This window comes from Phyllobates terribilis, unplaced genomic scaffold, assembly GCF_046119375.1.
Source record: "Phyllobates terribilis strain yellow unplaced genomic scaffold, ASM4611937v1 Scaffold_1__5_contigs__length_1240528914, whole genome shotgun sequence".
NCBI classification, from domain to species: Eukaryota; Metazoa; Chordata; class Amphibia; order Anura; family Dendrobatidae; genus Phyllobates; species Phyllobates terribilis.
Genome location: NW_027362761.1, coordinates 231,917,650 through 231,940,559, shown reverse-complemented (window position 1 = coordinate 231,940,559; position 22,910 = coordinate 231,917,650). Strand labels below are relative to the sequence as shown.

General features: G+C 41.7%; 1 protein-coding gene across 1 annotated transcript in view; it reads right to left on the bottom strand.

The window, feature by feature from the left end:
• Window positions 1–22,470, bottom strand: part of RABGGTA (Rab geranylgeranyltransferase subunit alpha) — an 89,109-nt gene extending 66,639 nt beyond the window's left edge. The window contains exons 1-6 of the mRNA XM_073671026.1: window positions 22,341–22,470; window positions 10,257–10,286; window positions 5,755–5,865; window positions 1,309–1,433; window positions 505–692; window positions 221–418 (exon numbers count right to left, since the gene is read on the bottom strand). Coding sequence (XP_073527127.1) covers window positions 221–418; window positions 505–692; window positions 1,309–1,433; window positions 5,755–5,865; window positions 10,257–10,259 — 625 coding nt within the window. The 5' untranslated portion in view covers window positions 10,260–10,286; window positions 22,341–22,470. The remainder of the gene's footprint in view (window positions 1–220; window positions 419–504; window positions 693–1,308; window positions 1,434–5,754; window positions 5,866–10,256; window positions 10,287–22,340) is intronic.
• Window positions 22,471–22,910: the final 440 nt, after the last annotated feature.

The following is a 22,910-nucleotide window of genomic DNA, read 5'->3' as shown; positions in this document are numbered from 1 at the left end:
CGTTATTTGACCTGACAGGTTACTTTTACTATATGTTCGCTTTGAGTGCTGTCCATGAAAAAAAAGAAGTCCCACTTTTCTGGATGAAACAGATTTTTTTTCTTTTTGATACGCTCCTGTGAACCTACCCTGATGCTCAGAATTCCTTCACCAAGGGTTCCTGCATGAAATATGGATATAATTGTGACAGACATTTCTCAAGTAATCTTTGTCTTCTCACCTGATAGCAAGACTTTTTCAGTTGCTCGGCCTAGACGCTGTGGGTCTGGATGAATCTGGGGAAGAAGCTTGCTCCGATAATGCCAGGATGAGTAATTGGAGAAGTTTTTGGTGATAAGGTTGCTAGTAAACTCAAGCTCATCAGAGTGAGGCACATGAAATGATTGTGCAACAAATCTTCTGTAACCCCAGCAATGAACTGTACAGTATACCAGATGAAAAAAAACAAACATGATTAACTTCACAATACTGTGCAAGATTGGACTCTAGTTAGATTGTACTTACAATTCCTTTCATCTATCTCCAGAAATCGATTACAAAGTGTTAGCTCTCTAGACCAGTCTGGTTCAGGCATATGTTTCATGATCCAACAACGATGATACCAAGTGCCATACGATTTTGGGTTGACTCGTAGACAATTCTCTAGAAAGGAGAGCTCTGACGAATACAGAGAACGCATCTCTTCATCTGACCTCAAATACAAAAAGAAAACAAAAAGTATACCATTTATGTGCTTAACAACTGACCACTTACCGTTGCCATCAACAAGATATAACAACAGCAGTTAGTCTAATACATTTTTCCCACATGTACCTTTAATTGGGTGGCTTTTCTGAAAACGTATGAACACCTTTGAAAATGGCAATAAAAATTTGTTTCAAACAGTTTGACTAAAAATATCTTTCAGTATTGTACAGCTACTTTGCAGATCTGGGTTTCCGTGGTTAGAGATTACGAACAAATGTGTGTGTAGTCTGATCCTACATACATGTCGTCGTTCCCATTCCATCTGTCTCCAAGCCTTACTTCTTGCAAACCTTCTCAATGCATGTGATCAGTCTAATTTCCATTTGACCATACATGCTAACACAACACCTTTTCACAATTTATTATTATTATTTATTAATATAGCGCCATTTATTCCATGGTGCTTTACATGTGAAAAGGGGTATACACACTAAAAAACAAGTACAGTAATCTTGAACAATACAAGACACCGACTGGTACAGGAGGAGAGAAGACCCTGCCCGTGAGAGCTCACAATCTACAATTTATACAATATCAGAATCGTACAGAAAAAAAAGTCACCTGTCAGATCCAAGTGCAAGAAAAACTTCTCGTCTCAAGTTCCATAATGAGGCAAAGTCTGGATTTAAAGCCAATATCTGAGCTGTTATTTCCAAGGCTTCTTTATCCAACTGTCCAGCTTTTCGCTGGAGGAAAAACAAAAATAAGCTGTCATAGCAGAGAAGGTTGATACTAAGGAAAAATGTAGATGCTAAAGCAGGCATAGAAATATATTGTCAAAGTTATGTTCATGTCCCGTTCATGTTTGACAGATTAGAGATACTAGACGGGTTCAATGCAAGATTTGAGAGAAATCACAGGTTTCTATAAAAGAATGCAATACAATTAAATATCTACAGCTTAAAGGAACTGGAATATTACAATACCTGAGCTAGAAAGCAGTGAATATATCAGGACCTAAACCCCTTCCCATCTAAGCCAGTTCACCTTCTTGACCAGGCCAAATATTAGAAATCTGACAAGGGTCACTTTATGTGGTGTGAACTCTGGAATGCTTCTACCTATACCAGTGATTAGGAAGTTGATTCTCTTGACACTTTGTATTTTATGCTAATGGTAAATTTAGGTTGAAAAGAATCTGTGCTTCAAAAAAATATTGAAAGTTGTTAAACATTTTTTTCGCCAGTTTCAAGTTTACCGTAGTTTTTATGGCCTTAAAAATTGGCCATATGTTTACTTTTTCATCACCATCATTTTTTAACTGGCCAAAGTCTTAAAACTTTAGCAGAAATTTGTCAGTGAAATTTACAAAGCCTGTTTTGTTTTTTGTTTTTTTTTTTTTGGGGGGGGGGGGGGGGTTGGGAGAAGTAGGTAGGGGGAGACCACTTGACTGCTGAAGTAGCTTTGAGGGGCCCATTTGTCAGAAAAAATCCCTGGCAAAGGCCATGACCGAAACGCCTGTCGTGGTGAACACCACTCAGCCGGAAGTCTCCAGTTACTTCTTTGCATTGCAGCAAGCACAGCCCATATTGCCTCCTGTCTGATTGTTTGCACTGGCACTTTATAAGGGGCACTTCTGCATCTTGTTAATTGGTGACATGTGCCATATTGACATATACATATTTCATCATGTGCGGTTCTATACTTTTATTGGCATTATACCACGTTATGTATATATGACTTCATACAGTTTTATGAATTCTGATGTGTGTACCCCCTGCATCTTTGTATACCCACTTGTTACCTTCCTAATTTTCAATAAAGCATAATTATATTCTAATATACTTTTGACTATACTAAACTTTTATGGTCCGTTTGCTTGTTGTCCTTTTCCTTTATCCATTAATTTACAGACTGTCTGTTTTTTCGTGTTACTATCATGTACATTTTTTAGTGTTTATTCACTTTATATACTAACATATTTACATCAACCTTTGTGCCACACTCATATGCCATTTATTCCCCTTGTTTCTTTATTAATGTTTCATTAACGTAGCAATACCCCATTATGTGGTCATACAGTACTGTTTGGGAACATGGCAGAGCTCAGAAGGTCTGAGCACTATTTGACTATTGGCATGCAGATTTTCCTGGAATAGTTTGAGGGAAACATTTGCAGAGGCCCCAAAGAGCCAAAACAGCAGACACCCCCCATATTGGTGATTACACCCCTTTGGGAATTCATCTAAAAAGGTACAGGAACTATTTTGACCCCACAAGTGTTTTCCAGAAATAAGCCTGGGTTAGTGTGGCAAAAGTGAAAATTGAAAATATGTCAGATTAATGCCCAGTACATTGTGCCCAACTTGTGCTTCAGGAGACACGCACCCTGTAAATTGTTAGGTGGGCTCTCCCAACTACAGTAATGCCAAGCCTATGGAAGCTAAGTGCATGGAAATCCCTTATGTTTCTGTTGTCAGGTGAAGGACCCAAGGGGCCTTGTTTTTTGTGATCAGAGTAGAAGTTTTTATTGGTACTATTTTGGAGTACATAACATTTTGGATCATTTTTTAAAGCTAGCTTCATATTTACCCAATGCTCTAGTCTATACTGAGTAAGTACGTCGGGTTTCTGTAAAATACATGATTCAGATAGAACCTCTTTGGACTTTGCATGGCTGTTGTTCTGGCGGTGCCTGTCTTTTTAGAATTGCACAAAAGAATGGTCAACTGAGCTTCTGTGCATTCCTAAAAAAAATGTACAAAATGCATGGCCATATTTTGAGAGCTATATTTTTCTGCCAACAGTTGCATGAGCACTCATGGGATGAGTTTAAGTTTTCATTGGTACTATTTTTGGGGTGCCAAAGAAATGAGCAGGAACATATGTTGGAATACGTGTAATGTGTAGGTGCACATTCACACTCTGCCCATTTAACAGATAGAACCTAAGATAAAAACAAAATGAGCACACACCTTGTTGCGGCGGGATGGCTTTTACGCTTTTTTGATAAAAAGTAGTGTTAAGTAAGTGCCTTGTGTTATTTACACGTACTATTGCTATTTATTTACTTACTGCAGGGTATGTGATCATTTTGTTTTTATCTTAGGTTATGTCTATTTTTGGGATATGTAGCTTTTTTTTTTTTTTTTTTTTTTTTTTAATTGCTATCCATTCCAATTTTCGCAAGGCAGAATGAACAAAAAAACAATAAGGGTTTTTTTTTTTTACATCATTCACTGTGCGGAATTAAGAATAAGACACCTTTTTTATACATCATACTCAAAGCTATAACTTGTTTTTTGCCGACGGAGCTAAATGCGTGGCTTGTTTTTTTGATAGATGAGACAATGTTTTCAGTGATACAATTCTTAGTTACATATGCCTTTTTGAATGCATTGTGTTCCACTTTTTATGCAGCGGAATGATTAGAAAACCATGTTTTTTGCTGTGATTTTTAATTATTTATTTTTTATCATGTCTACTGTAGGCGTTAAGAAATGTAACAATTTTATAGATCGTTCTGCATACGACAATAGCAAATATGTACTTTTTGGGGGTTATTTTGGTTTTTAGAAAAATACATATTTAATGGTAGAAAATTGTGATTTTTATATTGCTTATTTTAGATTTTTACAATTTTTTGTTACTTTTTTATTTAGTCCTTCTACGGGACTTAAAAATTGTAGTTTGATCACTGGTGTAATAACCTGCACTACTTATGCACTACAGGGTGCTAAACCTGTCAATGCTACACTGGCAAGACACTTTTTAGATTCTTTTGGACCACTGTACCAGGCTGACCCTGTGGTCATTCTTTGATCTCCATGTGCCATGATAACTATCTGCTACCTGTGACTGATCCCCTGGGGGAGAGAAGGATGGGGCTGATGGAGTGAGAGGGCCCCCCGCCCCCAATCAGAGTGTTTGTCCTCGTTAAAATATAAACACCTATACTCACCTCCCATGCCGGACCGTTCCTGCGGTGTCGGCACTTGCGTTCCAGGGCTCACAGGAGGTTATGTCACATGAGCCCTGTGCCCAATCAGCGCCGGCTTCACTGTCCGTGCTTTCACACATTTATGTAATAAATAGGAAGTGAGAGGGCAGCTACTACAGCTCTGACTTCCTACTTATTTATCTGAAGACGAGGACAGTGAAGCCGGTGCTGAATGGACGCAGGTCTCATGTGACGCAACAACCTCATGTGAGCAAGTGCCAACACCGCAGGAGCAGCACCGACATTGAGTATAAGTGTTTTTATTTTAATGGGAACAAATGTTCAGATTGAGAAAGGGTTGTCATAGTAGTGGACAACCCCTTTAAGAGCTGCAATTGATATTGAGGATTGCACAGCCAGGGATGGTGCTGGCACTGGGTGTTGCTGCAGAAGCTCAGCTGTCAGTTAGGCAGAGCTCCTGAAAGTTATTATGCAGGCTCAGCTCCTGTGCCCCCATAAATCACTAAGACATAACTATGTCATAATGTGGGAACTCTTTACCCATTATCCTGTATATATGTCAAATGTCAGAAAAGGTTTAATACAGATAAAATCCAAGAAATCTGCATATACATGTACCTAATCAAATCTCCTTAAACAGAAATGGTTTTATATTTCATCAAAATACTGATTTAAAGGATTTTTGAGGAATCATACAAAAAAAACAAACAAAAAAAAAAAAAAAAACACATTACCACGTAAGAGTAGTAAATATGCTAAAAGCATTACTAAGTAGCCAAGACACTGTTCCAGTGGTCACTCTGGTCCAGCAGTGATGAAGATGCAAACATCATTCACCTGACCTCTGCAGCCACTCACTGGCCTTGTGAGGATTTCATAGGCAGCACGTGACTGTTGACGCCAGTGATTGGCTGCAGAGGTCAGGTGAATGAAGTAGGACCGATGATTTTCACAAAGCAGTGAGGCATTTAAGTAATGATTATTTCTGGTCTTTAAAAAAAAGATCCCTACTCTTCTACAGATTTTGGAAACCCCTTTATACACAATGCAAAATGGGAAGCATATTAGTGGAAAAGTGAGCGCCAATTAATGACTGTTTCAGTTACCTTATCGAAGGCTGCCTCTGTAGCACTAACGTACAGTTGTAATTTTTTCTCTCTCTCCTTACGCTTTGCCTCCTGTTGCTCCAACGTAGTCTTCACTTTAATGCGCCCGTGCTAAGTACAGAATATAGGTTATGCCTTTGTAAATTTAAGAACATAGATACAGCAAGCAGTTCCCCTTAATATCACATATGGGAAATAATGTTATTGTATGTTCATACTGATGTATGGTGTATAAGCCTATGCAGCGTACACTGTCAAAAACAAAAAAAGTGTCTCCAAGGCTAAATGTAAAAAAAAAAAAAAAAATACAATTTTCACAAATCACAATGTTACTGCTTAGGAGACAGAGACTTCACATGAGTCACAAGAGTTATGTCACTGCAGGGCAGAACAAATAGATCATCCACAGATTAGATTTTACCCTGCCACAGCAATATTGGTTTGTTCTCTTCTCCAGTTGCAAAACCCATGATAAATAATTACGAATAATTAAAGTGGATGCAGACTACGCTGTCGCTGTACTATGTAGCGGCAAAGTATCATGAAGATTTCCTGGCCTCTTGTGCCAATGACGCTAGTTCCGTTTCCTCCACTGTACTTGTCATGTAAGAGACAGCATTGTGGCGCCTCTATATCCTCTGAAGTAATACTGAATACCGTTTACCATAATTTTGTGTTTTTAAACATTACTGAATAGTGTACCAATGCTGCAAGACACTTGACATGGTAATTATTAATCTGTATTTGGTTGCCATGTCAATTTATTGTTACTCCGTTCCACACCATAATGGATGCCATTCTGACTACTTAAGTTGATCTGTGGCCAGTGTAGCAACAGTATTTTAATCAGATAAAGTGTGTTAAAGGGTTGGTCTGGCAGTTAAAATGTATTTTCTAAATATCTATCCTTACACCCTAACCACTTTTGTAATTAGCTTTATTATACAACACCCTACACTTCTCCCTAACCTACTAATCCTTGTGGTGTTTGTTTTTTTTAAACAGTACTTCTTGTGATGTTTCAATTGAGAGGAGTCTCAAACGTGATATCACAGGAGGCTGGGGCTGCACTCACTCTGCACCATCCATTGCCCCTCCTGGAACAGGACGTCATCAGGGGGCCGCGCTGCAGTTACTTACTAGCTTCTTGCATTGCCACCCAATCTGAAGACGCCCTGGATCCTGGTGATGGAAGATGTGAGTGCAGCACCAGCACTTTGCTTCCATCTCCACCGTAAAAGCTTCTAACTGAAAGACGGCATCAGTGGACAGTGCTAGAAGCAGTGAGAAACACCAGCTCCACCCCACAGCTTCTTGCATCACCCTCAAATTAGTAATCGGGGGGTGGTGCTAGAAGCAGTGAGTGACACCAACACTGCCCCATGTTGACGATTTGTTTGAGTGTGGTGCTAGAAGCTGTGGGGCAGCGCTGGTGTCACTCACTTCTTATAGCTCCACCTCCTGATGTATTCTTTCACAGAAGCTACGGTGGTAATAGAAGCAGAGTGCTGGCGCTGCACTCACATCTCCCACAGCGTCCATCACCCAGGATGTCTTCAGAGGAGTGTGGTGATGCAGGAAACTAGTAGGTAACTGCAACGCTGTCCCTTGAAGACAGGCAAGTCTCATCATTGTCCCCTGCTTGTGCTGCGATCAGCGCGAGCAAGGGACAATGTTGAGAGTAGAATTCTGCCCCCGCTGTCTCCAAGTATAAAAATAAGAATAAAATAAAAGAATCATTATATTCACTTGTCCGAAGATGAAATAAGTGTCCCACGCTGTAATCCATCGGACCGACATTTCTTCACCTGTGCGATTGGTTGCTTGAGGTGACCGCACACAATGACTCGCTGCAGAGAACGGTCCCTGAATTGGCACGGAGCTCACTGAGCGGTGCCCTGTCGCTACAGTGAGTCATTCTCCTCTGCTCCTCAGTGTGTGCGGTCACCTCAAGCAACCAATCGCGCTGGTGAAGAAATGTCGGTCAGATGGATTACAGCGTGGGACACTTCTTTCAGGTGAGTATAATGATTTTTTTATTTTATTCTTATTTTAACACTTGGAGACAGAGGGGGCCAAATACTACTCAACATTGTCCCTTGCTCGTGCTGATTGCAGCACAAGCAGGGGACAAAGATGAGACTTGCTTGCAGCACCCAGCGCTTGGGAACAGCGCGAACTGTACCTTGATTCCCAGGTGCCGGTATGTGTGATACTGATGCAGCACACAGTTGCCACACAGGTAAACACGGACACGAATATCTCCGATACTGGTTTTTCCAGTATAGGAAATATCTGGACGTGTGAAAAAGAGGCCTAAAAGGGAGATGCCGATGCCCATCTTTTTGAGTTTTGCCATTTATATATCTTTGGGAGTGCCAGCAACTAAAACAAAATAACTTTGTAACTTAGTGAAGTCCTACATTAAAGTGTCCAACTCAGCTGTAGTAAACCTCTTCTATGTATTTGGTGTTGGCTCGCTGGCAAATTCTTGAAATAGAAAACATTCCATAAAAGTTTGGCTACCTATATCCATGAACAAAAAGTAATGGGTATGCTTTAAAAAAAAAAAAAAAAAAAAAAAAAATTTCGCCCAGCCAGATGCTATAAAATCTTTTGCATGTACAGTACAGACCAAGTTTGGACACACCTTCTCATTTAAAGCTTTTTCTGTATTTTCATGACTATGAAAATTGTACATTCACACTAAAGGCATCAAAACTATGAATTAACACATGTGGAATTATATAGTTAACAAAAAAGTGTGAAACAACTGAAAATATGTCTTAGATTCTAGGTTCTTCAAAGTAGCCACCTTTTGCTTTGATGACTGCTTTGCACACTCTTGGCATTCTCTTGATGAGCTTCAAGTGGTAGTCACCGGAAATGGTTTACACTTCACAGGTGTGCCCTGTCAGGTTTAATAAGTGGGATTTCTTGCCTTATAAATGGGGTTGGGACCATCAGTTGTGTTGTGCAAAAGTCTGGTGGATATACAGCTGATAGTCCTACTGAATAGCCTGTTAGAATTTGTATTATGGCAAGAAAAAAGCAGCTAAGTAAAGAAAAACGAGTGGCCATCAGTACTTTGAGAAATGAAGGTCAGTTAGTGCGAAAAATTGGGAAAACTTTGAAAGTGTCCCCAAGTGCAGTTGCAAAAACCATCAAGTGCTACAAAGAAACTAGCTCACATGAGGACTGCCCCAGGAAAGGAAGACTAAGAGTCACCTCTGCTTCTGAGGATAAGTTTATCCGAGTCACCAGCCTCAGAAATCGCAGATTAACAGCAGCTCAGATTAGAGACCAGGTCAATGCCACACAGAGTTCTAGCAGCAGACACATCTCTACAACAACTGTTAAGAGGAGACTTTGTGCAGCAGGCCTTCATGGTAAAATAGCTGCTAGGAAACCACTGCTAAGGACAGGCAACAAGCAGAAGAGACTTGTTTGGGCTAAAGAACACAAGGAATGGACAGTAGACCAGTGGAAATCTGTGCTTTGGTCTGATGAGTCCAAATTTGAGATCTTTGGTTCCAACCACCATGTCTTTGTGCGACGCAGAAAAGGTGAACGGATGGACTCTACATGCCTGGTTCCCACCGTGAAGCATGGAGGAGGAGGTGTGATGGTGTGGGGGTGCTTTGCTGGTGACACTGTGGGGGATTTATTCAAAATTGAAGGCATACTGAACCAACATGGCTACAACAGCATCTTACAGCGGCATGCTATTCCATCCGGTTTGCGTTTAGTTGGGCCATCATTTATTTTTCAACAGGACAATGACCCCAAATCACACCTCCAGGCTGTGTAAGGGCCATTTGACCAAGAAGGAGAGTGATGGGGTGCTACGCCAGATGACCTGGCCTCCACAGTCACCAGACCTGAACCCAATCGAGATGGTTTGGGGTGAGATGGACCGCAGAGTGAAGGCAAAAGGGCCAACAAGTGCTAAGCATCTCTGGGAACTCCTTCGAGATTGTTGGAAGACCATTTCCGGTGACTACCTCTTGAAGCTCATCAAGAGAATGCCAAGAGTGTGCAAAGCAGTCATGAAAGCAAAAGGTGGCTACTTTGAAGAACCTAGAATGTAAGACATATTTTCAGTTGTTTCACACTTTTTTGTTAAGTATATAATTCCACATGTGTTAATTCATAGTTTTGATGCCTTCAGTGTGAATGTACAATTTTCATAGTCATGAAAATACAGAAAAATCTGTAAATGAGATGGTGTGTCCAAATTTTTGGTCTGTACTGTATTTGCTTCATTTTATGCCCTACAAGTACTCTAAGATGCAGTCTGAACTGATAATTAAGTGCACCAACGTCCTTCTGAACAGGCTAAACCACCAGCGCACAGGACAGGAAGAATTCTCATGCGGACACCAAAACAGGAGACGAGGCCTTGAATCTGGTAACTTCTATTGAGTACATTTTTTTGGTAATTGATCTTTAAATAAATAAATATACTTTCTTTCTCATAGTGAAGGAGAATTTGGACTTACCATTGTGTCTGGGAATCAGGGATAGCAGATCTGCAATAAATGAAAATTGGTCAGACAAAAGAATCACTTAAAGATTACATGTATATAGTATTGCACTACTATACACTGTGTGCAGAATTATTAGGCAAGTTGTATTTTAGAGGATTATTTTTATTATTGATCAACAACTATGTTCTCAATCAACCCAAAAGACTCAAATATCCAAGCTTAATATTTTTGGATGTTGGAGTGTTTTTTTTTTTTAGATTTGGCTATCTTAAGAGGATATCTGTTTGTGCAGGTAACTATTACTGTGCAGAATTATTAGGCAACTTAATAAAAACCAAATATAATCCCATCTCACTTGTTTATTTTCACCAGGTAAACCAATATCAGTGCACAAAATTTAGAAATAAACATTTGTGACATGCAAAAACAAAAAAAATAGTGATCAATATAGCCACCTTTCTTTATGATGAAACTCAACAGCCTTCAATCCATAGATTCTGTCAGTTGCTTGATCTGTTTTCAATCAACATTGCGTGCAGCAGCCACCACAGCCTCCCAGACACTGTTCCGAGAGGTGTACTGTTTTCCCTCCCTGTAGATCTCACATTTTATGATGGACCACAGGATCTCTATGGGATTCAGATCAAGTGAACAAGGGGGCCATGTCATTATTTTTTCTTCTGTTAGACCTTTACTGGCCAGCCACGCTGTGGAATAGTTGGATGCATGTGATGGAGCATTGTCCTGCATGAAAATCATGTTTTTCTTGAACGATACCGACTTCTTCCTGTACCACTGCTTGAAGAAGTTGTCTTCCAGAAACTGGCAGTAGGTCTGGGAGTGGAGCTTCACCCCATCCTCAACTCGAAAAGGTCCCACAAGTTAACCCCTTTACAACCCAAGGTGGTTTGCACGTTAATGACCAGGCCAATTTTTACAACTCTGACCATTGTCACTTTATGAGGTAATTACTCTGGAACACTTCAACGGATCCCCCTGATTCTGAGATTGTTTTTTCGTGACATATTGTACTTCATGATTGTGGTAAAATTATGATATCACTTGCGTTTATTTGTGAAAAAAATGGACATTTGGCGAAAATTTAGCAATTTTCAAAATTTGAATTTTTATGCCCTTAAATTAGAGAGATATGTCACACAAAAGAGTTAATAAATAACATTTCCCACATGTCTACTTTACATCAGCACAATTTTGGAACCAACATTTTTTTTTGTTAGGGAGCTATAAGGGTTAAAAGTTGACTGGCGATTTCTCATTTTTCCAACAAAATTTACAAAACCATTTTTTTAGGGACCACATCACATTTGAAGTCACTTTGAGAGGTCTTTATGACAGAAAATACCCAAAAGTGACACCATTCTAAAAACTGCACCCCTCAAGGTGCTCAAAACCACATTCAAGAACTTTATTAACCCTTCAGGTGCTTCACAGGAATTTTTGGAATGTGGAAGAAAAAAATGAACATTTAACTTTTTTCACAAAAATGTTACTTTAGACCCAATTTTTTTTTTATTTTCGCAGGGGTAACAGGAAAAAAATGGACCCTAAAATTTGTTGTGCAATTTCCCCTGGGCACGCAGATACCCCATATGTGGGGGAAAACCACTGGTTGGGCGCACGGCAGGGTTCGGAAGGGAAGAAGCGCCATTTGACTTTTTGAATGTAAAATTTGCTTGAATAATTAGCGGACGCCATGTTGCATTTGGGGAGGCCCTGATGTGCCTAAACAGTGGAAACCCCCCACAAGTGACACCATTTTGGAAACTAGACCATTCAGGGAACTTATCTAAATGTGTGATGAGCACCTTGAACCCCCAGGTGCTTCACAGAAGTTTATTTCATTGAGCCGTAAAAATAAAATTTTCACATTTTTCCCCACAAAAATGTTTTTCAGCCCCCACTTTGGCATTTTCATAAGGGTAACAGGAGAAATTGCACCATGCAGTTTGTAGTGCAATTTCTCCTGAGTAAGCCGATACCCCATATGTGGGGGAAAACCACTGGTTGGGCATACGGCAGGGTTCGGAAGGGAAGGAGCACCATTTGACTTTTTGAATGTAAAATTTGCTTGAATAATTAGCGGACGCCATGTTGAGTTTGGGGAGCCCCTGATGTGCCTAAACAGTGGAAACCCCCCACAAGTGATACCATTTTGGAAACTAGACCCCTCAAGGAACTTATCTAGATGTGTGGTGAGCACCCTGAACCCCCAAGTCCTTTACAGAAGTTTATAACATGGAGCCGTGAAAATAAAAAAAATCAAACTTTTTCCACAAAAATTATGTTTTAGCCCCAATTTTTTTATTTTCACAAGGGTAAGAGGAGAAAATGGACCCCAAAAACTGTTGTGTAATTTCTCCTGAGTAAGCCAATACGCCATATGTGGGGAAAATACAGTGTTTGGGCGCACGGCAGAGTTCAGAAGGGAAGGAGCACTGTGTGACTTTTTGAACGCAAAATCGGCTGGAATCGAGAGAGGACGCCATGTCGCGTTTGGAGAGCCCCTGATGTGCCTAAATAGTGGAAACCCCCCACAAGTGAACTCATTTTGGAAACTACACCCCTCAAGGATTTTATCAAGGGGTATAGTGAACATTATGAACCCAGAGGTAAGACACAGAATTTGATAACATTAGGTCATCACATTGAATAAGTTGTCATTAGTCTTGAGCGCAAGTGCTCACTACTTGAGCTTGCATGGGGTACTCAGGTATTCACCATGTATGAAGGGTGCTCGAATGACATGCTTGAGTCCCCGTCCACATGTTTCACGGTTATTAGACACCCCAAAAAAAAAAAACATGCGGGGATCACTCGTGCATGGCAAGCAATCAGTTTTTTTTGGCCGCGAAGCATATGGGGCGGAGACTCGAGCATGTCACTTGAACACCCGCAATACTCAGTTCGTACCCAAGCACCCGATGCAAACTCAAGTAGCGAGCACTTGCGCTCAACACTAGTTGACATATAGTCCTCTTTTTTTTTTTAATTTTGAAAAAAATCCCAACCCTAACCCAAGCCCAGCCCTAGCCCAACCCTAACGCCAACCCCAACCCTAACGCCAACCCCAACCCTAACCATAGCACAACCCTAACCCGAGAGTTTATTTTTTACGCCGTTCCTCGTGTGGTATAAGTGATTAGATGACTTTATTCTTCGGGTCGGTGCGACTACAGAGATACCAGAAGCATATCGGGTTTTTAGGATTGACAGCTGTCATACACTAAAAGACGCATTTTTTTGTAAAATCTAGTTTTTGCATCGCCATATTTTGAGAGCTATAATTTTTCCATATTTTGGCCGACAGTCATGTGACGGCTTGTTTTTTGCGGGATGAGTTGACGTTTTTATTGGTGCCATTTTCAGGCACATGACATTTTTTGATCGCTTTCTATTCCGATTTTTGGGAGGCAGAACAAAAACAAACAATTCAGGAATTGTTTTTTCTTTTTATTATTCTGTTCCGCATGTGGTAAAATTGATAAGGTAGCTTTATTCTTCGGGTCAGTACGTTTACAGCGGTACCACATTTATATCGTTTTTCTGTGTTTTGGCGCTTTTACATAAAAATAATTTTATAGAAAAAATTATTTTTTTGCATCGCTTTATTCTGCGAGCTATAACTTTTTTATTTTTCGGCTGATGGAGCTGTATGGCGGCTTGTTTTTTGCGGGACGAGATGACGTTTTCAGTGGTACCATTTTTATTTATATTCGTCTTTTTGATCGTGTGTTATTCCATTTTTTGTTTGGCGGTATGATAAAGCATTGTTTTTTGCTTCGTTTTTTTACTGTGTTCACTGAAGGGGTTAACTAGTGGGACAATTTTATAGGTCAGGTCGTTCCGGACGCGGCGATACCAAATATGTGTACTTTTATTGCTTTTTTTGTCATAATATTTATTGATAGGTACATTATAAATTTTTGGTGGATTATTTTTTTTATTTTTTAATATTTTTACAAATTTATTTTTTTCACTTTCTGACAGTTTTCTTTATACTTTGTCCCACTATGGGACTTTCGCTTTTTTTTTACTCTGATCGCCTGCATAGCACAGGAATGGAGCACCATACCTGTGCTATGCAGGCTGTCAGCCCTGCACAGGGAGAAGATAGTTTGGTCATGCACTGCGCATGACCAAAAAAATCTTCCTGCTGTCTGGTGACCCGGATGTTGTCATGACGACATTGGGTCGTCATGGCAACATCCGGGAAGCCGCGGCAGACAGCGCTGGAGGTCGGAAGAGGAGGTGAGCATTGCGATCACCTCCCCTTAACCCCCGCAATGCGGCGATTAAAGTCGATCGCAGCATTGCGGTGGCTAATGTGCTGAGAGCGGTGCGGGACCGCTCCCTGCACATTGTCACAGCTGACACCCGGTGCTATCAGCTGACACCTGGCGGCGATCGCGCCCGCACAGCCTGTGTGCGCGCGCGATCGCAATGACGTATTAATACGGGTCAGGCTCTTAAGCCCAGGGCACTGACGCGTATTAATACGTCTTGGGCTTTAAAGGGGTTAATCTTTGATGATACCAGCCCATACCAGTACCCCACCTCCACTTTGCTGGCATCTGAGTCGGAGTGGAGCTCTCTGCCCTTTACTGATCCAGCCTCTGGCCCATCCATCTGGCCCATCAAGAGTCACTCTCATTTCATCAGTCCATAAAACCTTTGAAAAATCAGTCTTAAGATATTTCTTGGCCCATTCTTGACGTTTTATCTTATGTTTCTTGTTCAAAGGTGGTCGTTTTTCAGCCTTCCTTACCTTGGCCATGTCCCTGAGTATCGCACACCTTGTGCTTTTTGATACTCCAGTAACGTTGCAGCTCTGAAATATGGCAAAACTGGTGGCGAATGGCATCTTGGCACCTTCACGCTGGATTTTCCTCAATTCATGGACAGTTATTTTATTTTGTGCCTTTTTTGGCCAACACGCTTCTTGCGACCCTGTTGGCTATTTGCCATGAAATGCTTGATTGTTCGGTGACAAAGCTTCTAAAGTTTGGAAATTTCAAGACTGCTGCATCCCTCTGCAAGACATCTCACAATTTTGGACTTTTCAGAGCCTGTCAAATCTCTCTTCTGACCCATTTTGCCAAAGGAAAGGAAGTTGCCTAATAATTAAGCACACCTTATATAGGGTGTTGATGTCATTAGTCAACACCCCTCCTCATTACAGAGATGCACATCACCAGATTTACTCAATTGGCAGTTGGCTCTCAAGCTTATGCAGCTTGGAGTAGGACAACATGTACGACCCATGGCAAAAATTATGGAATCACCGGGCTCGGAGGATGTTCATTCAGTTGTTTAATGTTGTTGAAAAAAAGCAGATCACAGACATGGCACAAAACTAAAGTCATTTCAAATGGCAACTTTATGGCTTTAAGAAACACTAAGGCTGTGTGCCCATGATGCGTTTTTAATGCGTTTCCGCAGCTGCGGAAACGCATTAAAAACGCATGGTAGAAGGGCAGCAATGTTCCCCAATGATAATCCGCATGTGCTGTGCACATGCTGCGGAAATTTCCGCTGCGGAAAAAAACGCAGCACTACCAATTATTTTGCGGAACTGCTGCGTCTTCGCCACCATTGACTTACATAGTTACATAGTTTATAAGGCCGAAAAAAGACAAGCGTCCATCCAGTTCAGCCTATTTCTTGTGCACTGCAGCTATTCCGCAGCGTTGATCCAGGGGAAGGCAACAAAAAACCATGCGGTATAGGCCAATTTACATAACTGAGGAAAAATTCACTTCCCGACACCAATCTGGCAGTCAGATTAAATCCCTGGATTAATTAACTAAGCATAAGATGTAATTTTATTGTTCTCAAGAAAGGCGTCCAGGCCTCTCTTGAACTCATTAAGTGAGTTGGACATCACCACTTCCTCTCCCAGAGAGTTCCAGAGTCTCACGGCTCTGACCGTAAAGAATCCCCTTCTATGCTGGTGCAGGAACCTCCTTTCCTCCAGACGCATAGTGTGCCCCCTCATCTTTGTCACCATCCTTGGTATAAACAGGTCATGGGAGAGATCTCTGTACTGCCCCCTGATGTATTTATACATGTTTATGAGGTCTCCCCTAAGCCTTCTCTTTTCCAACGTAAATAGGCCTAATTTTGACAACCTCTCTGGGTATTCTAGTCCCTCCATTCCCTTTATTACCTTAGTCGCCCTCCTTTGTACCCTCTCTAGCTCCAATATGTCTTTCCTGAGCACCGGAGCCCAGAACTGTGCACAATATTCTAAGTGCGGCCTAACCAGCGCTTTATACAGAGGAAGAACAATGTTCTCATCATATGCCCCTATTCCTCTTCTGATGCATGCCATGACTCTATTTGCCTTCGCAGCTGCTGCCTGACACTGGGCACTCCAATTTAATTTGCTATTAACCAAGACGCCCAGGTCCTTCTCCATGTCAGATTTCCCCAAAGGTTTCCCATTTAATATGTATGGGTGACTGCTGTTTTTCTTTCCCATGTGTATGACCTTACATTTATCGGCATTGAACCCCATTTGCCATTTTTTGGCCCAACTCCCCAATTTATCTAAATCCTCCTGTAGCTGTGCCCTATCCTCATCTGTATTAACTACTTTACAAAGTTTAGTATCATCTGCAAATATTGCTATTTTACTATGCAACGCTTCCACTAGATCATTAATAAATATATTAAATAATATAGGGCCCAAGACAGACCCTTGAGGCACCCCGCTAGTAACCCTGACACAACCTGAGCTTACTCCATTGATAACCACCCTCTGCTTTCTATCACTCAGCCAGCTATTTACCCACTTGCACACATTATCCCCCAGACCAAGCATTCTCATTTTATAAACCAACCTTTTGTGTGGCACGGTATCAAACGCTTTGGAGAAGTCAAGGTATACAACATCCACTGACTCTCCCCGGTCCAGCTGTGAGCTCACCTCCTCGTACAAGGCGATCAGGTTTGTTTGGCAGGAGCGATCCCTCATGAATCCATATCACTGTATATGTAGATGCGTAATCCAAGCGTTCTAATGTGCGGATGGTACCCGGGTGTAGATGAGAGGAGAGTCTCATCCACACCCAGGTACCATTAAAAAAATCTGTAAAAAAGAATAAAAAATAAATGTATACTTGCCTTCTGTCGGCCCGCGCTGCGCTCCTCCTTGCTTCCCGGCACTTTGCAGTGAATTGAAGGACCAGCGCTGACGTCAGAGTCATGTGACGGGTCACGCGACGGGACCGGGCGAATCAAGCCAGCGCCGGCCATCGGAGGGTAAGTATATATTTATTTTTTTATTTTTACCACTCTCTCGGGTCACACTATATAAATCCATGCTGTTTGCGTGATGCTAATCGCTTGATAAGCGCTTTTCAATCCACATGCGGAAAGGTCAATGAATAACGCTCCATTTCCGCATGTCCCTGGCAGGAAAACGCATGTACAATCCGCATGTACAATCTGCATGCGTTTTTTTTCTGCCAGGGAGATGCAGAAACGCTCAGGAAAAAATCCTGAGCATTTCTGCATTGTGGGCACATAGCCTAAGAGAAATCAAGATACAAAATGTGGTACTCAGTAAGGGTAATTTTTTTAAGACCAAAAAAAATATGGAATCATGAAAAACAAAACACAAAAGAACACTCCAATACATCACTAGTATTTTGTTGCACCACCTCTGGCTTTAATAACAGCTTGCAGTCTCTGAGGCATGGACTTAATGAGTGACAAACAGTATTCTTCATCAATCTGGCTCCAACTTTCTCTGATTGCTGTTGCCAGATCAGCTTTGCTTGTTGGAGCCTTGTCATGGACCATTTTCTTCAACTTCCAAAGATTTTCAATTGGATTGAGATCCGGACTATTTGCAGGCCATGACATTGACCTTATGTGTCTTCTTTCAAGGAATGTTTTCACAGTTTTTCCTCTATGGCAGGATGCATTATCATCTTGAAAAATGTTGTCATCATCCCCAAACATCCTTTCAATTGATGGGATAAGAAAACTGTCCAAAATATCAATGCAAACTTGGGCATTTATTGAAGATGTAATGACAGCCATCTCCCCAGTGCCTTTACCTGACATGCAGCCCCATATTATCAATGACTGGAAATTCGCATGTTCTCTACATGCAATCATCTTTAGAAATCTCCAGCATCATCACCTTGCCCAATGCAGATTTGCGATTCATCACTGAATATGACTTTCATCCAGTCATCCACAGTCCATGATTGCTTTTCCTTAGCCCATTGTAACCTTGTTTTTTTCTGTTTAGGTGTTAATGATGGCTTTTGTTTAGCTTTTCTGTATGTAAATCCCAATTCCTTTAGGCGGTTTCTTACAGTTCGGTCACAGACATTGACTCCAGTTTCCTCCCATTCGTTCCTCATTTGTTTTGTTGTGCATTTCCTCCTTTGGAGACATACTGCTTTAAGTTTCTGGTCTTGACGCTTTGATGTCTTCCTTGATCTACCAGTATGTTTGCCTTTAACAACCTTCCCGTGTTGTTTGTATTTGGGCCAGATTTTAGACACAGCTGACTGTGAACAACCAACATCTTTTGCAACATTGCGTGATGATTTACCTTCTAAATATGCAGGCTTGCCTTGTGAGCCCACATCAAAGACAGGGACACGACTTTTGATGTATGTGTACGTCCAAGGTCATGAAGGGGTTAATAGCATTATTTTATATAACATGTTGCTCTTTAATGCTCCTGTTCTAAATATTGTTTATGCTCCTTATTCCACCAAAACATTACTGACCCACTGAGTGCAGGTCTTGTATTTCCAGCACACCCCACAGATTGGATTGTGAAATGGAAAATTTGGAGACCAAGTCAATCCCTAATATGGGAAAACCACGGTCCTCGGCAGGGGTCACTAAACAATGTACAAGGCTCTGGTGTTCCGCTCCATACACTACTTACATCCAACCAAAGTTGGAGCAGGTATCAGCTGATTGGTAGGGTTGCCAGGCAGGGCTGTGGAGTCGGTAAGCCAAACCTCCAACTCCTCAATTTCCACAACTCCGACTCCCTCATACATAGCTCATGTTTAAGTGATAAATTTACCGTAGCACAGATTCATCTCAGATTAAAGTCTAGACCCTTAGATCAGGAATAGGACAGACATTTATAGGACATTTCATAACTTTCCCAAATTCTTTTGAAAAAATATTCACCACAAACTGCAGTGAACTACTGTACCCAATTTATTATATATATTATGAGTCGGTCCATTTTATACCGACTCCACCAAAATAGACACCGACTCCGACTCCACAGCCCCGTTGCCAGATGACCCCACCGATCTCATATTGATGAAGTATCCTACAGATGGATTATATATTGCTAACCACAGACTGCTACTTTACATTTTTCAACAATCTGTGCTGTAGCTGTTCTGTGGGATCAGACGGACTAGCCTTGTGCATCAATGACCTTCAGGTGACGATGACCCGATGATGATGACGACATTCTGTAGACCACATTGGGTAGGTACTAATGGCTGCACACTGTGAGGACCCACAAGACCCAGTCACCCATACTTCACAATTTGAACCGTGTTAAGGCTCACAGACTCTTACGGTTTCCCATTTGTCTGGCAAATATACCCATCAACATTGAAATTGCAACACCACGAAGGAAACGTCATAGGATTATAAAAATAACAGGATTGATAAATGTGTTAATGATATGTAAATCAAAAAAATGTGAATATTTTCAAAACATCTCGCTTTATTCAGAATCAAGTAAGAGTGCCAAGTACAGAAATACACGCACTTTTACGCCTTGGCATGCTTCATTGAGGTTATTAATGGTTTTCTGAGAAAAGTTCTGCCACACTGAATGCACTTCGACATGGAAGTCATCAAGATCCGCTGTTGGCCACAGGGCTGTGGAGTCCGTAAGCCAAACCTCTGACTCAGACTCCTCAATTTCCATGACTCCGACTCCCTCATACATGGCTCATATCTAAGTGATAAATTTACTGTAGCACAGATTCATCTCAGCTAAAAGTCTAGACCCTTAGATCAGGAATAAGACAGACATTTATAGGACATTTCATAACTTTCCCAAATCCTTATGAAAAAATATTCCCCAGAAACTGCATTGAACTACTGTACCCAATTTATTATATATATTATGAGTCGGTCCATTTTATACCGACTCCACCAAAATAGACACCGACTCCGACTCCACAGCCCCGTTGCCAGATGACCCCACCGATCTCATATTGATGAAGTATCCTACAGATGGATTATATATTGCTAACCACAGACTGCTACTTTACATTTTTCAACAATCTGTGCTGTAGCTGTTCTGTGGGATCAGACGGACTAGCCTTGTGCATCAATGACCTTCAGGTGACGATGACCCGATGATGATGACGACATTCTGTAGACCACATTGGGTAGGTACTAATGGCTGCACACTGTGAGGACCCACAAGACCCAGTCACCCATACTTCACAATTTGAACCGTGTTAAGGCTCACAGACTCTTACGGTTTCCCATTTGTCTGGCAAATATACCCATCAACATTGAAATTGCAACACCACGAAGGAAACGTCATAGGATTATAAAAATAACAGGATTGATAGATGTGTTAATGATATGTAAATCAAAAAAATGTGAATATTTTCAAAACATCTCGCTTTATTCAGAATCAAGTAAGAGTGCCAAGTACAGAAATACACGCACTTTTACGCCTTGGCATGCTTCATTGAGGTTATTAATGGTTTTCTGAGAAAAGTTCTGCCACACTGAATGCACTTCGACATGGAAGTCATCAAGATCCGCTGTTGGCCACAGGGCTGTGGAGTCCGTAAGCCAAACCTCTGACTCAGACTCCTCAATTTCCATGACTCCGACTCCCTCATACATGGCTCATATCTAAGTGATAAATTTACTGTAGCACAGATTCATCTCAGCTAAAAGTCTAGACCCTTAGATCAGGAATAAGACAGACATTTATAGGACATTTCATAACTTTCCCAAATCCTTATGAAAAAATTTTCCCCACAAACTGCATTGAATTACTGTACCCAATTTATCATATATTTTAGGAGTTGGTCCATTTCATACCAACTCCACAGCCCTGGTTGGCCACTCCCTATGCAATTGCTGATCAATAACATCCCAGATGTGCTCAATGGAGGCAAGTCTATAGATGCTTCAGGCCATAGTAGCATGTGTAGGCCACACAGGCTGCTCACAATAGCATGAGCGACACGTGGTCTTAGCATCAGCGTGTTGGAAAACAGCACCTGGGACACTGGAGAAATGGCCGTACCACTGGTTCCATTCACCAAATCAATGGGTCTTTGGAATGAATACTAGAGGGGTCCAGCTACTGTACGCTATGCCAGCACCCACCATAATCCTGGGAGTAGGAGCAGTGTGATATTGCCTTGTGGAGGCCTTTCAAGGTATTGCTAACATAGTCTCCAGCCCAAGACAAATGTGGGTTTCATCGATGGAGAGGATAGTCCTCCATTGCTCCATTCCAGCTGGAGACCACATGGGCAATGCCATGATGAGGCCTTCACCGGTCTTACTCCTGGGATCATTACCCAAAGTCATTTAACCCTTTAGAAACAACAGGTGAATCTGTGAAATCGCCCAACTTAACGCCAGGTCTGATGCCCAGAACCCTTTGGGGCAGGATGGAGGGCCCCACAATCGATGAGGCATCCCTGTGTCTGCAGTGTGAGTGATCAGTTGCCTAAGGTCATTTCATCCTTTGCTAACACCCACCAGGGCCCACTTTTATATTTTGTGGAGCCGCTTAAAATGTCTTCACACCCAGGCACCGCCCTGCGTTGTATTTTATTATTGTGACCAGTTCTGCTTGTTATTAATAAAATGTACAAGAAACCAACTTCAGCATGGTGCACTGTATAACCGGAGGTACATCTATAGCCCTGCCTCATTACACTGCAGGGGCCAAATATGGCAGCAGAGTGTGTGCACGGTATAAATAGTCTCCCCGAGCACCTCGGCGTACAGGACAGCTGCGGGGACGGGATAAGCTGTCCACGTAACGACACCTCAGCACTAGGCATTAAGAACACACCCGCATACCTGCAGCTGACAGCCGGCTCCGGACCGAAATGTACAGGAAGCTGCGCTGCACCACTTCCCAGAAGCCAGGCACCGCCTCCCCGGAGGAGACTCTACCAGTAGTAGCGCGGCTTACACCAGGAACCTCTACGTCACGGCATGAGACGAGAGCTGTGATTGGACGCTGGCATGGCCAAGAGGGGAGAAGCGCAGACCTCTTTTGGGTCGTTCAGTCAGACATAAGGAATATCCTGACTAAAACATGTAACTGTTACACCAGGACTGCACTGTCAGTGCTATTAGCAAAGCTACACCATATACAAGGGATTTCTAAGATGCAGTACACACACTTATTCTTCCTAGTGTTTGATAAAAAAAAATGCAAAAGCTGCATGAGATTATGTAAACCCCTTCATTTGAGTGTATGCAGCACTTACTATCCAGCAGCAGGGGGCGATGTGGAGCTACATCCAGGAGCTGCAGGGATCTATAACATCATAAGTATAGCACAAGGCAGCCCAGCTCTACAGCAAAGGCACAGTGGAGGGAAGAGGCAGAGTGCAACCATTGGAAATTGCATTCTACACTTAT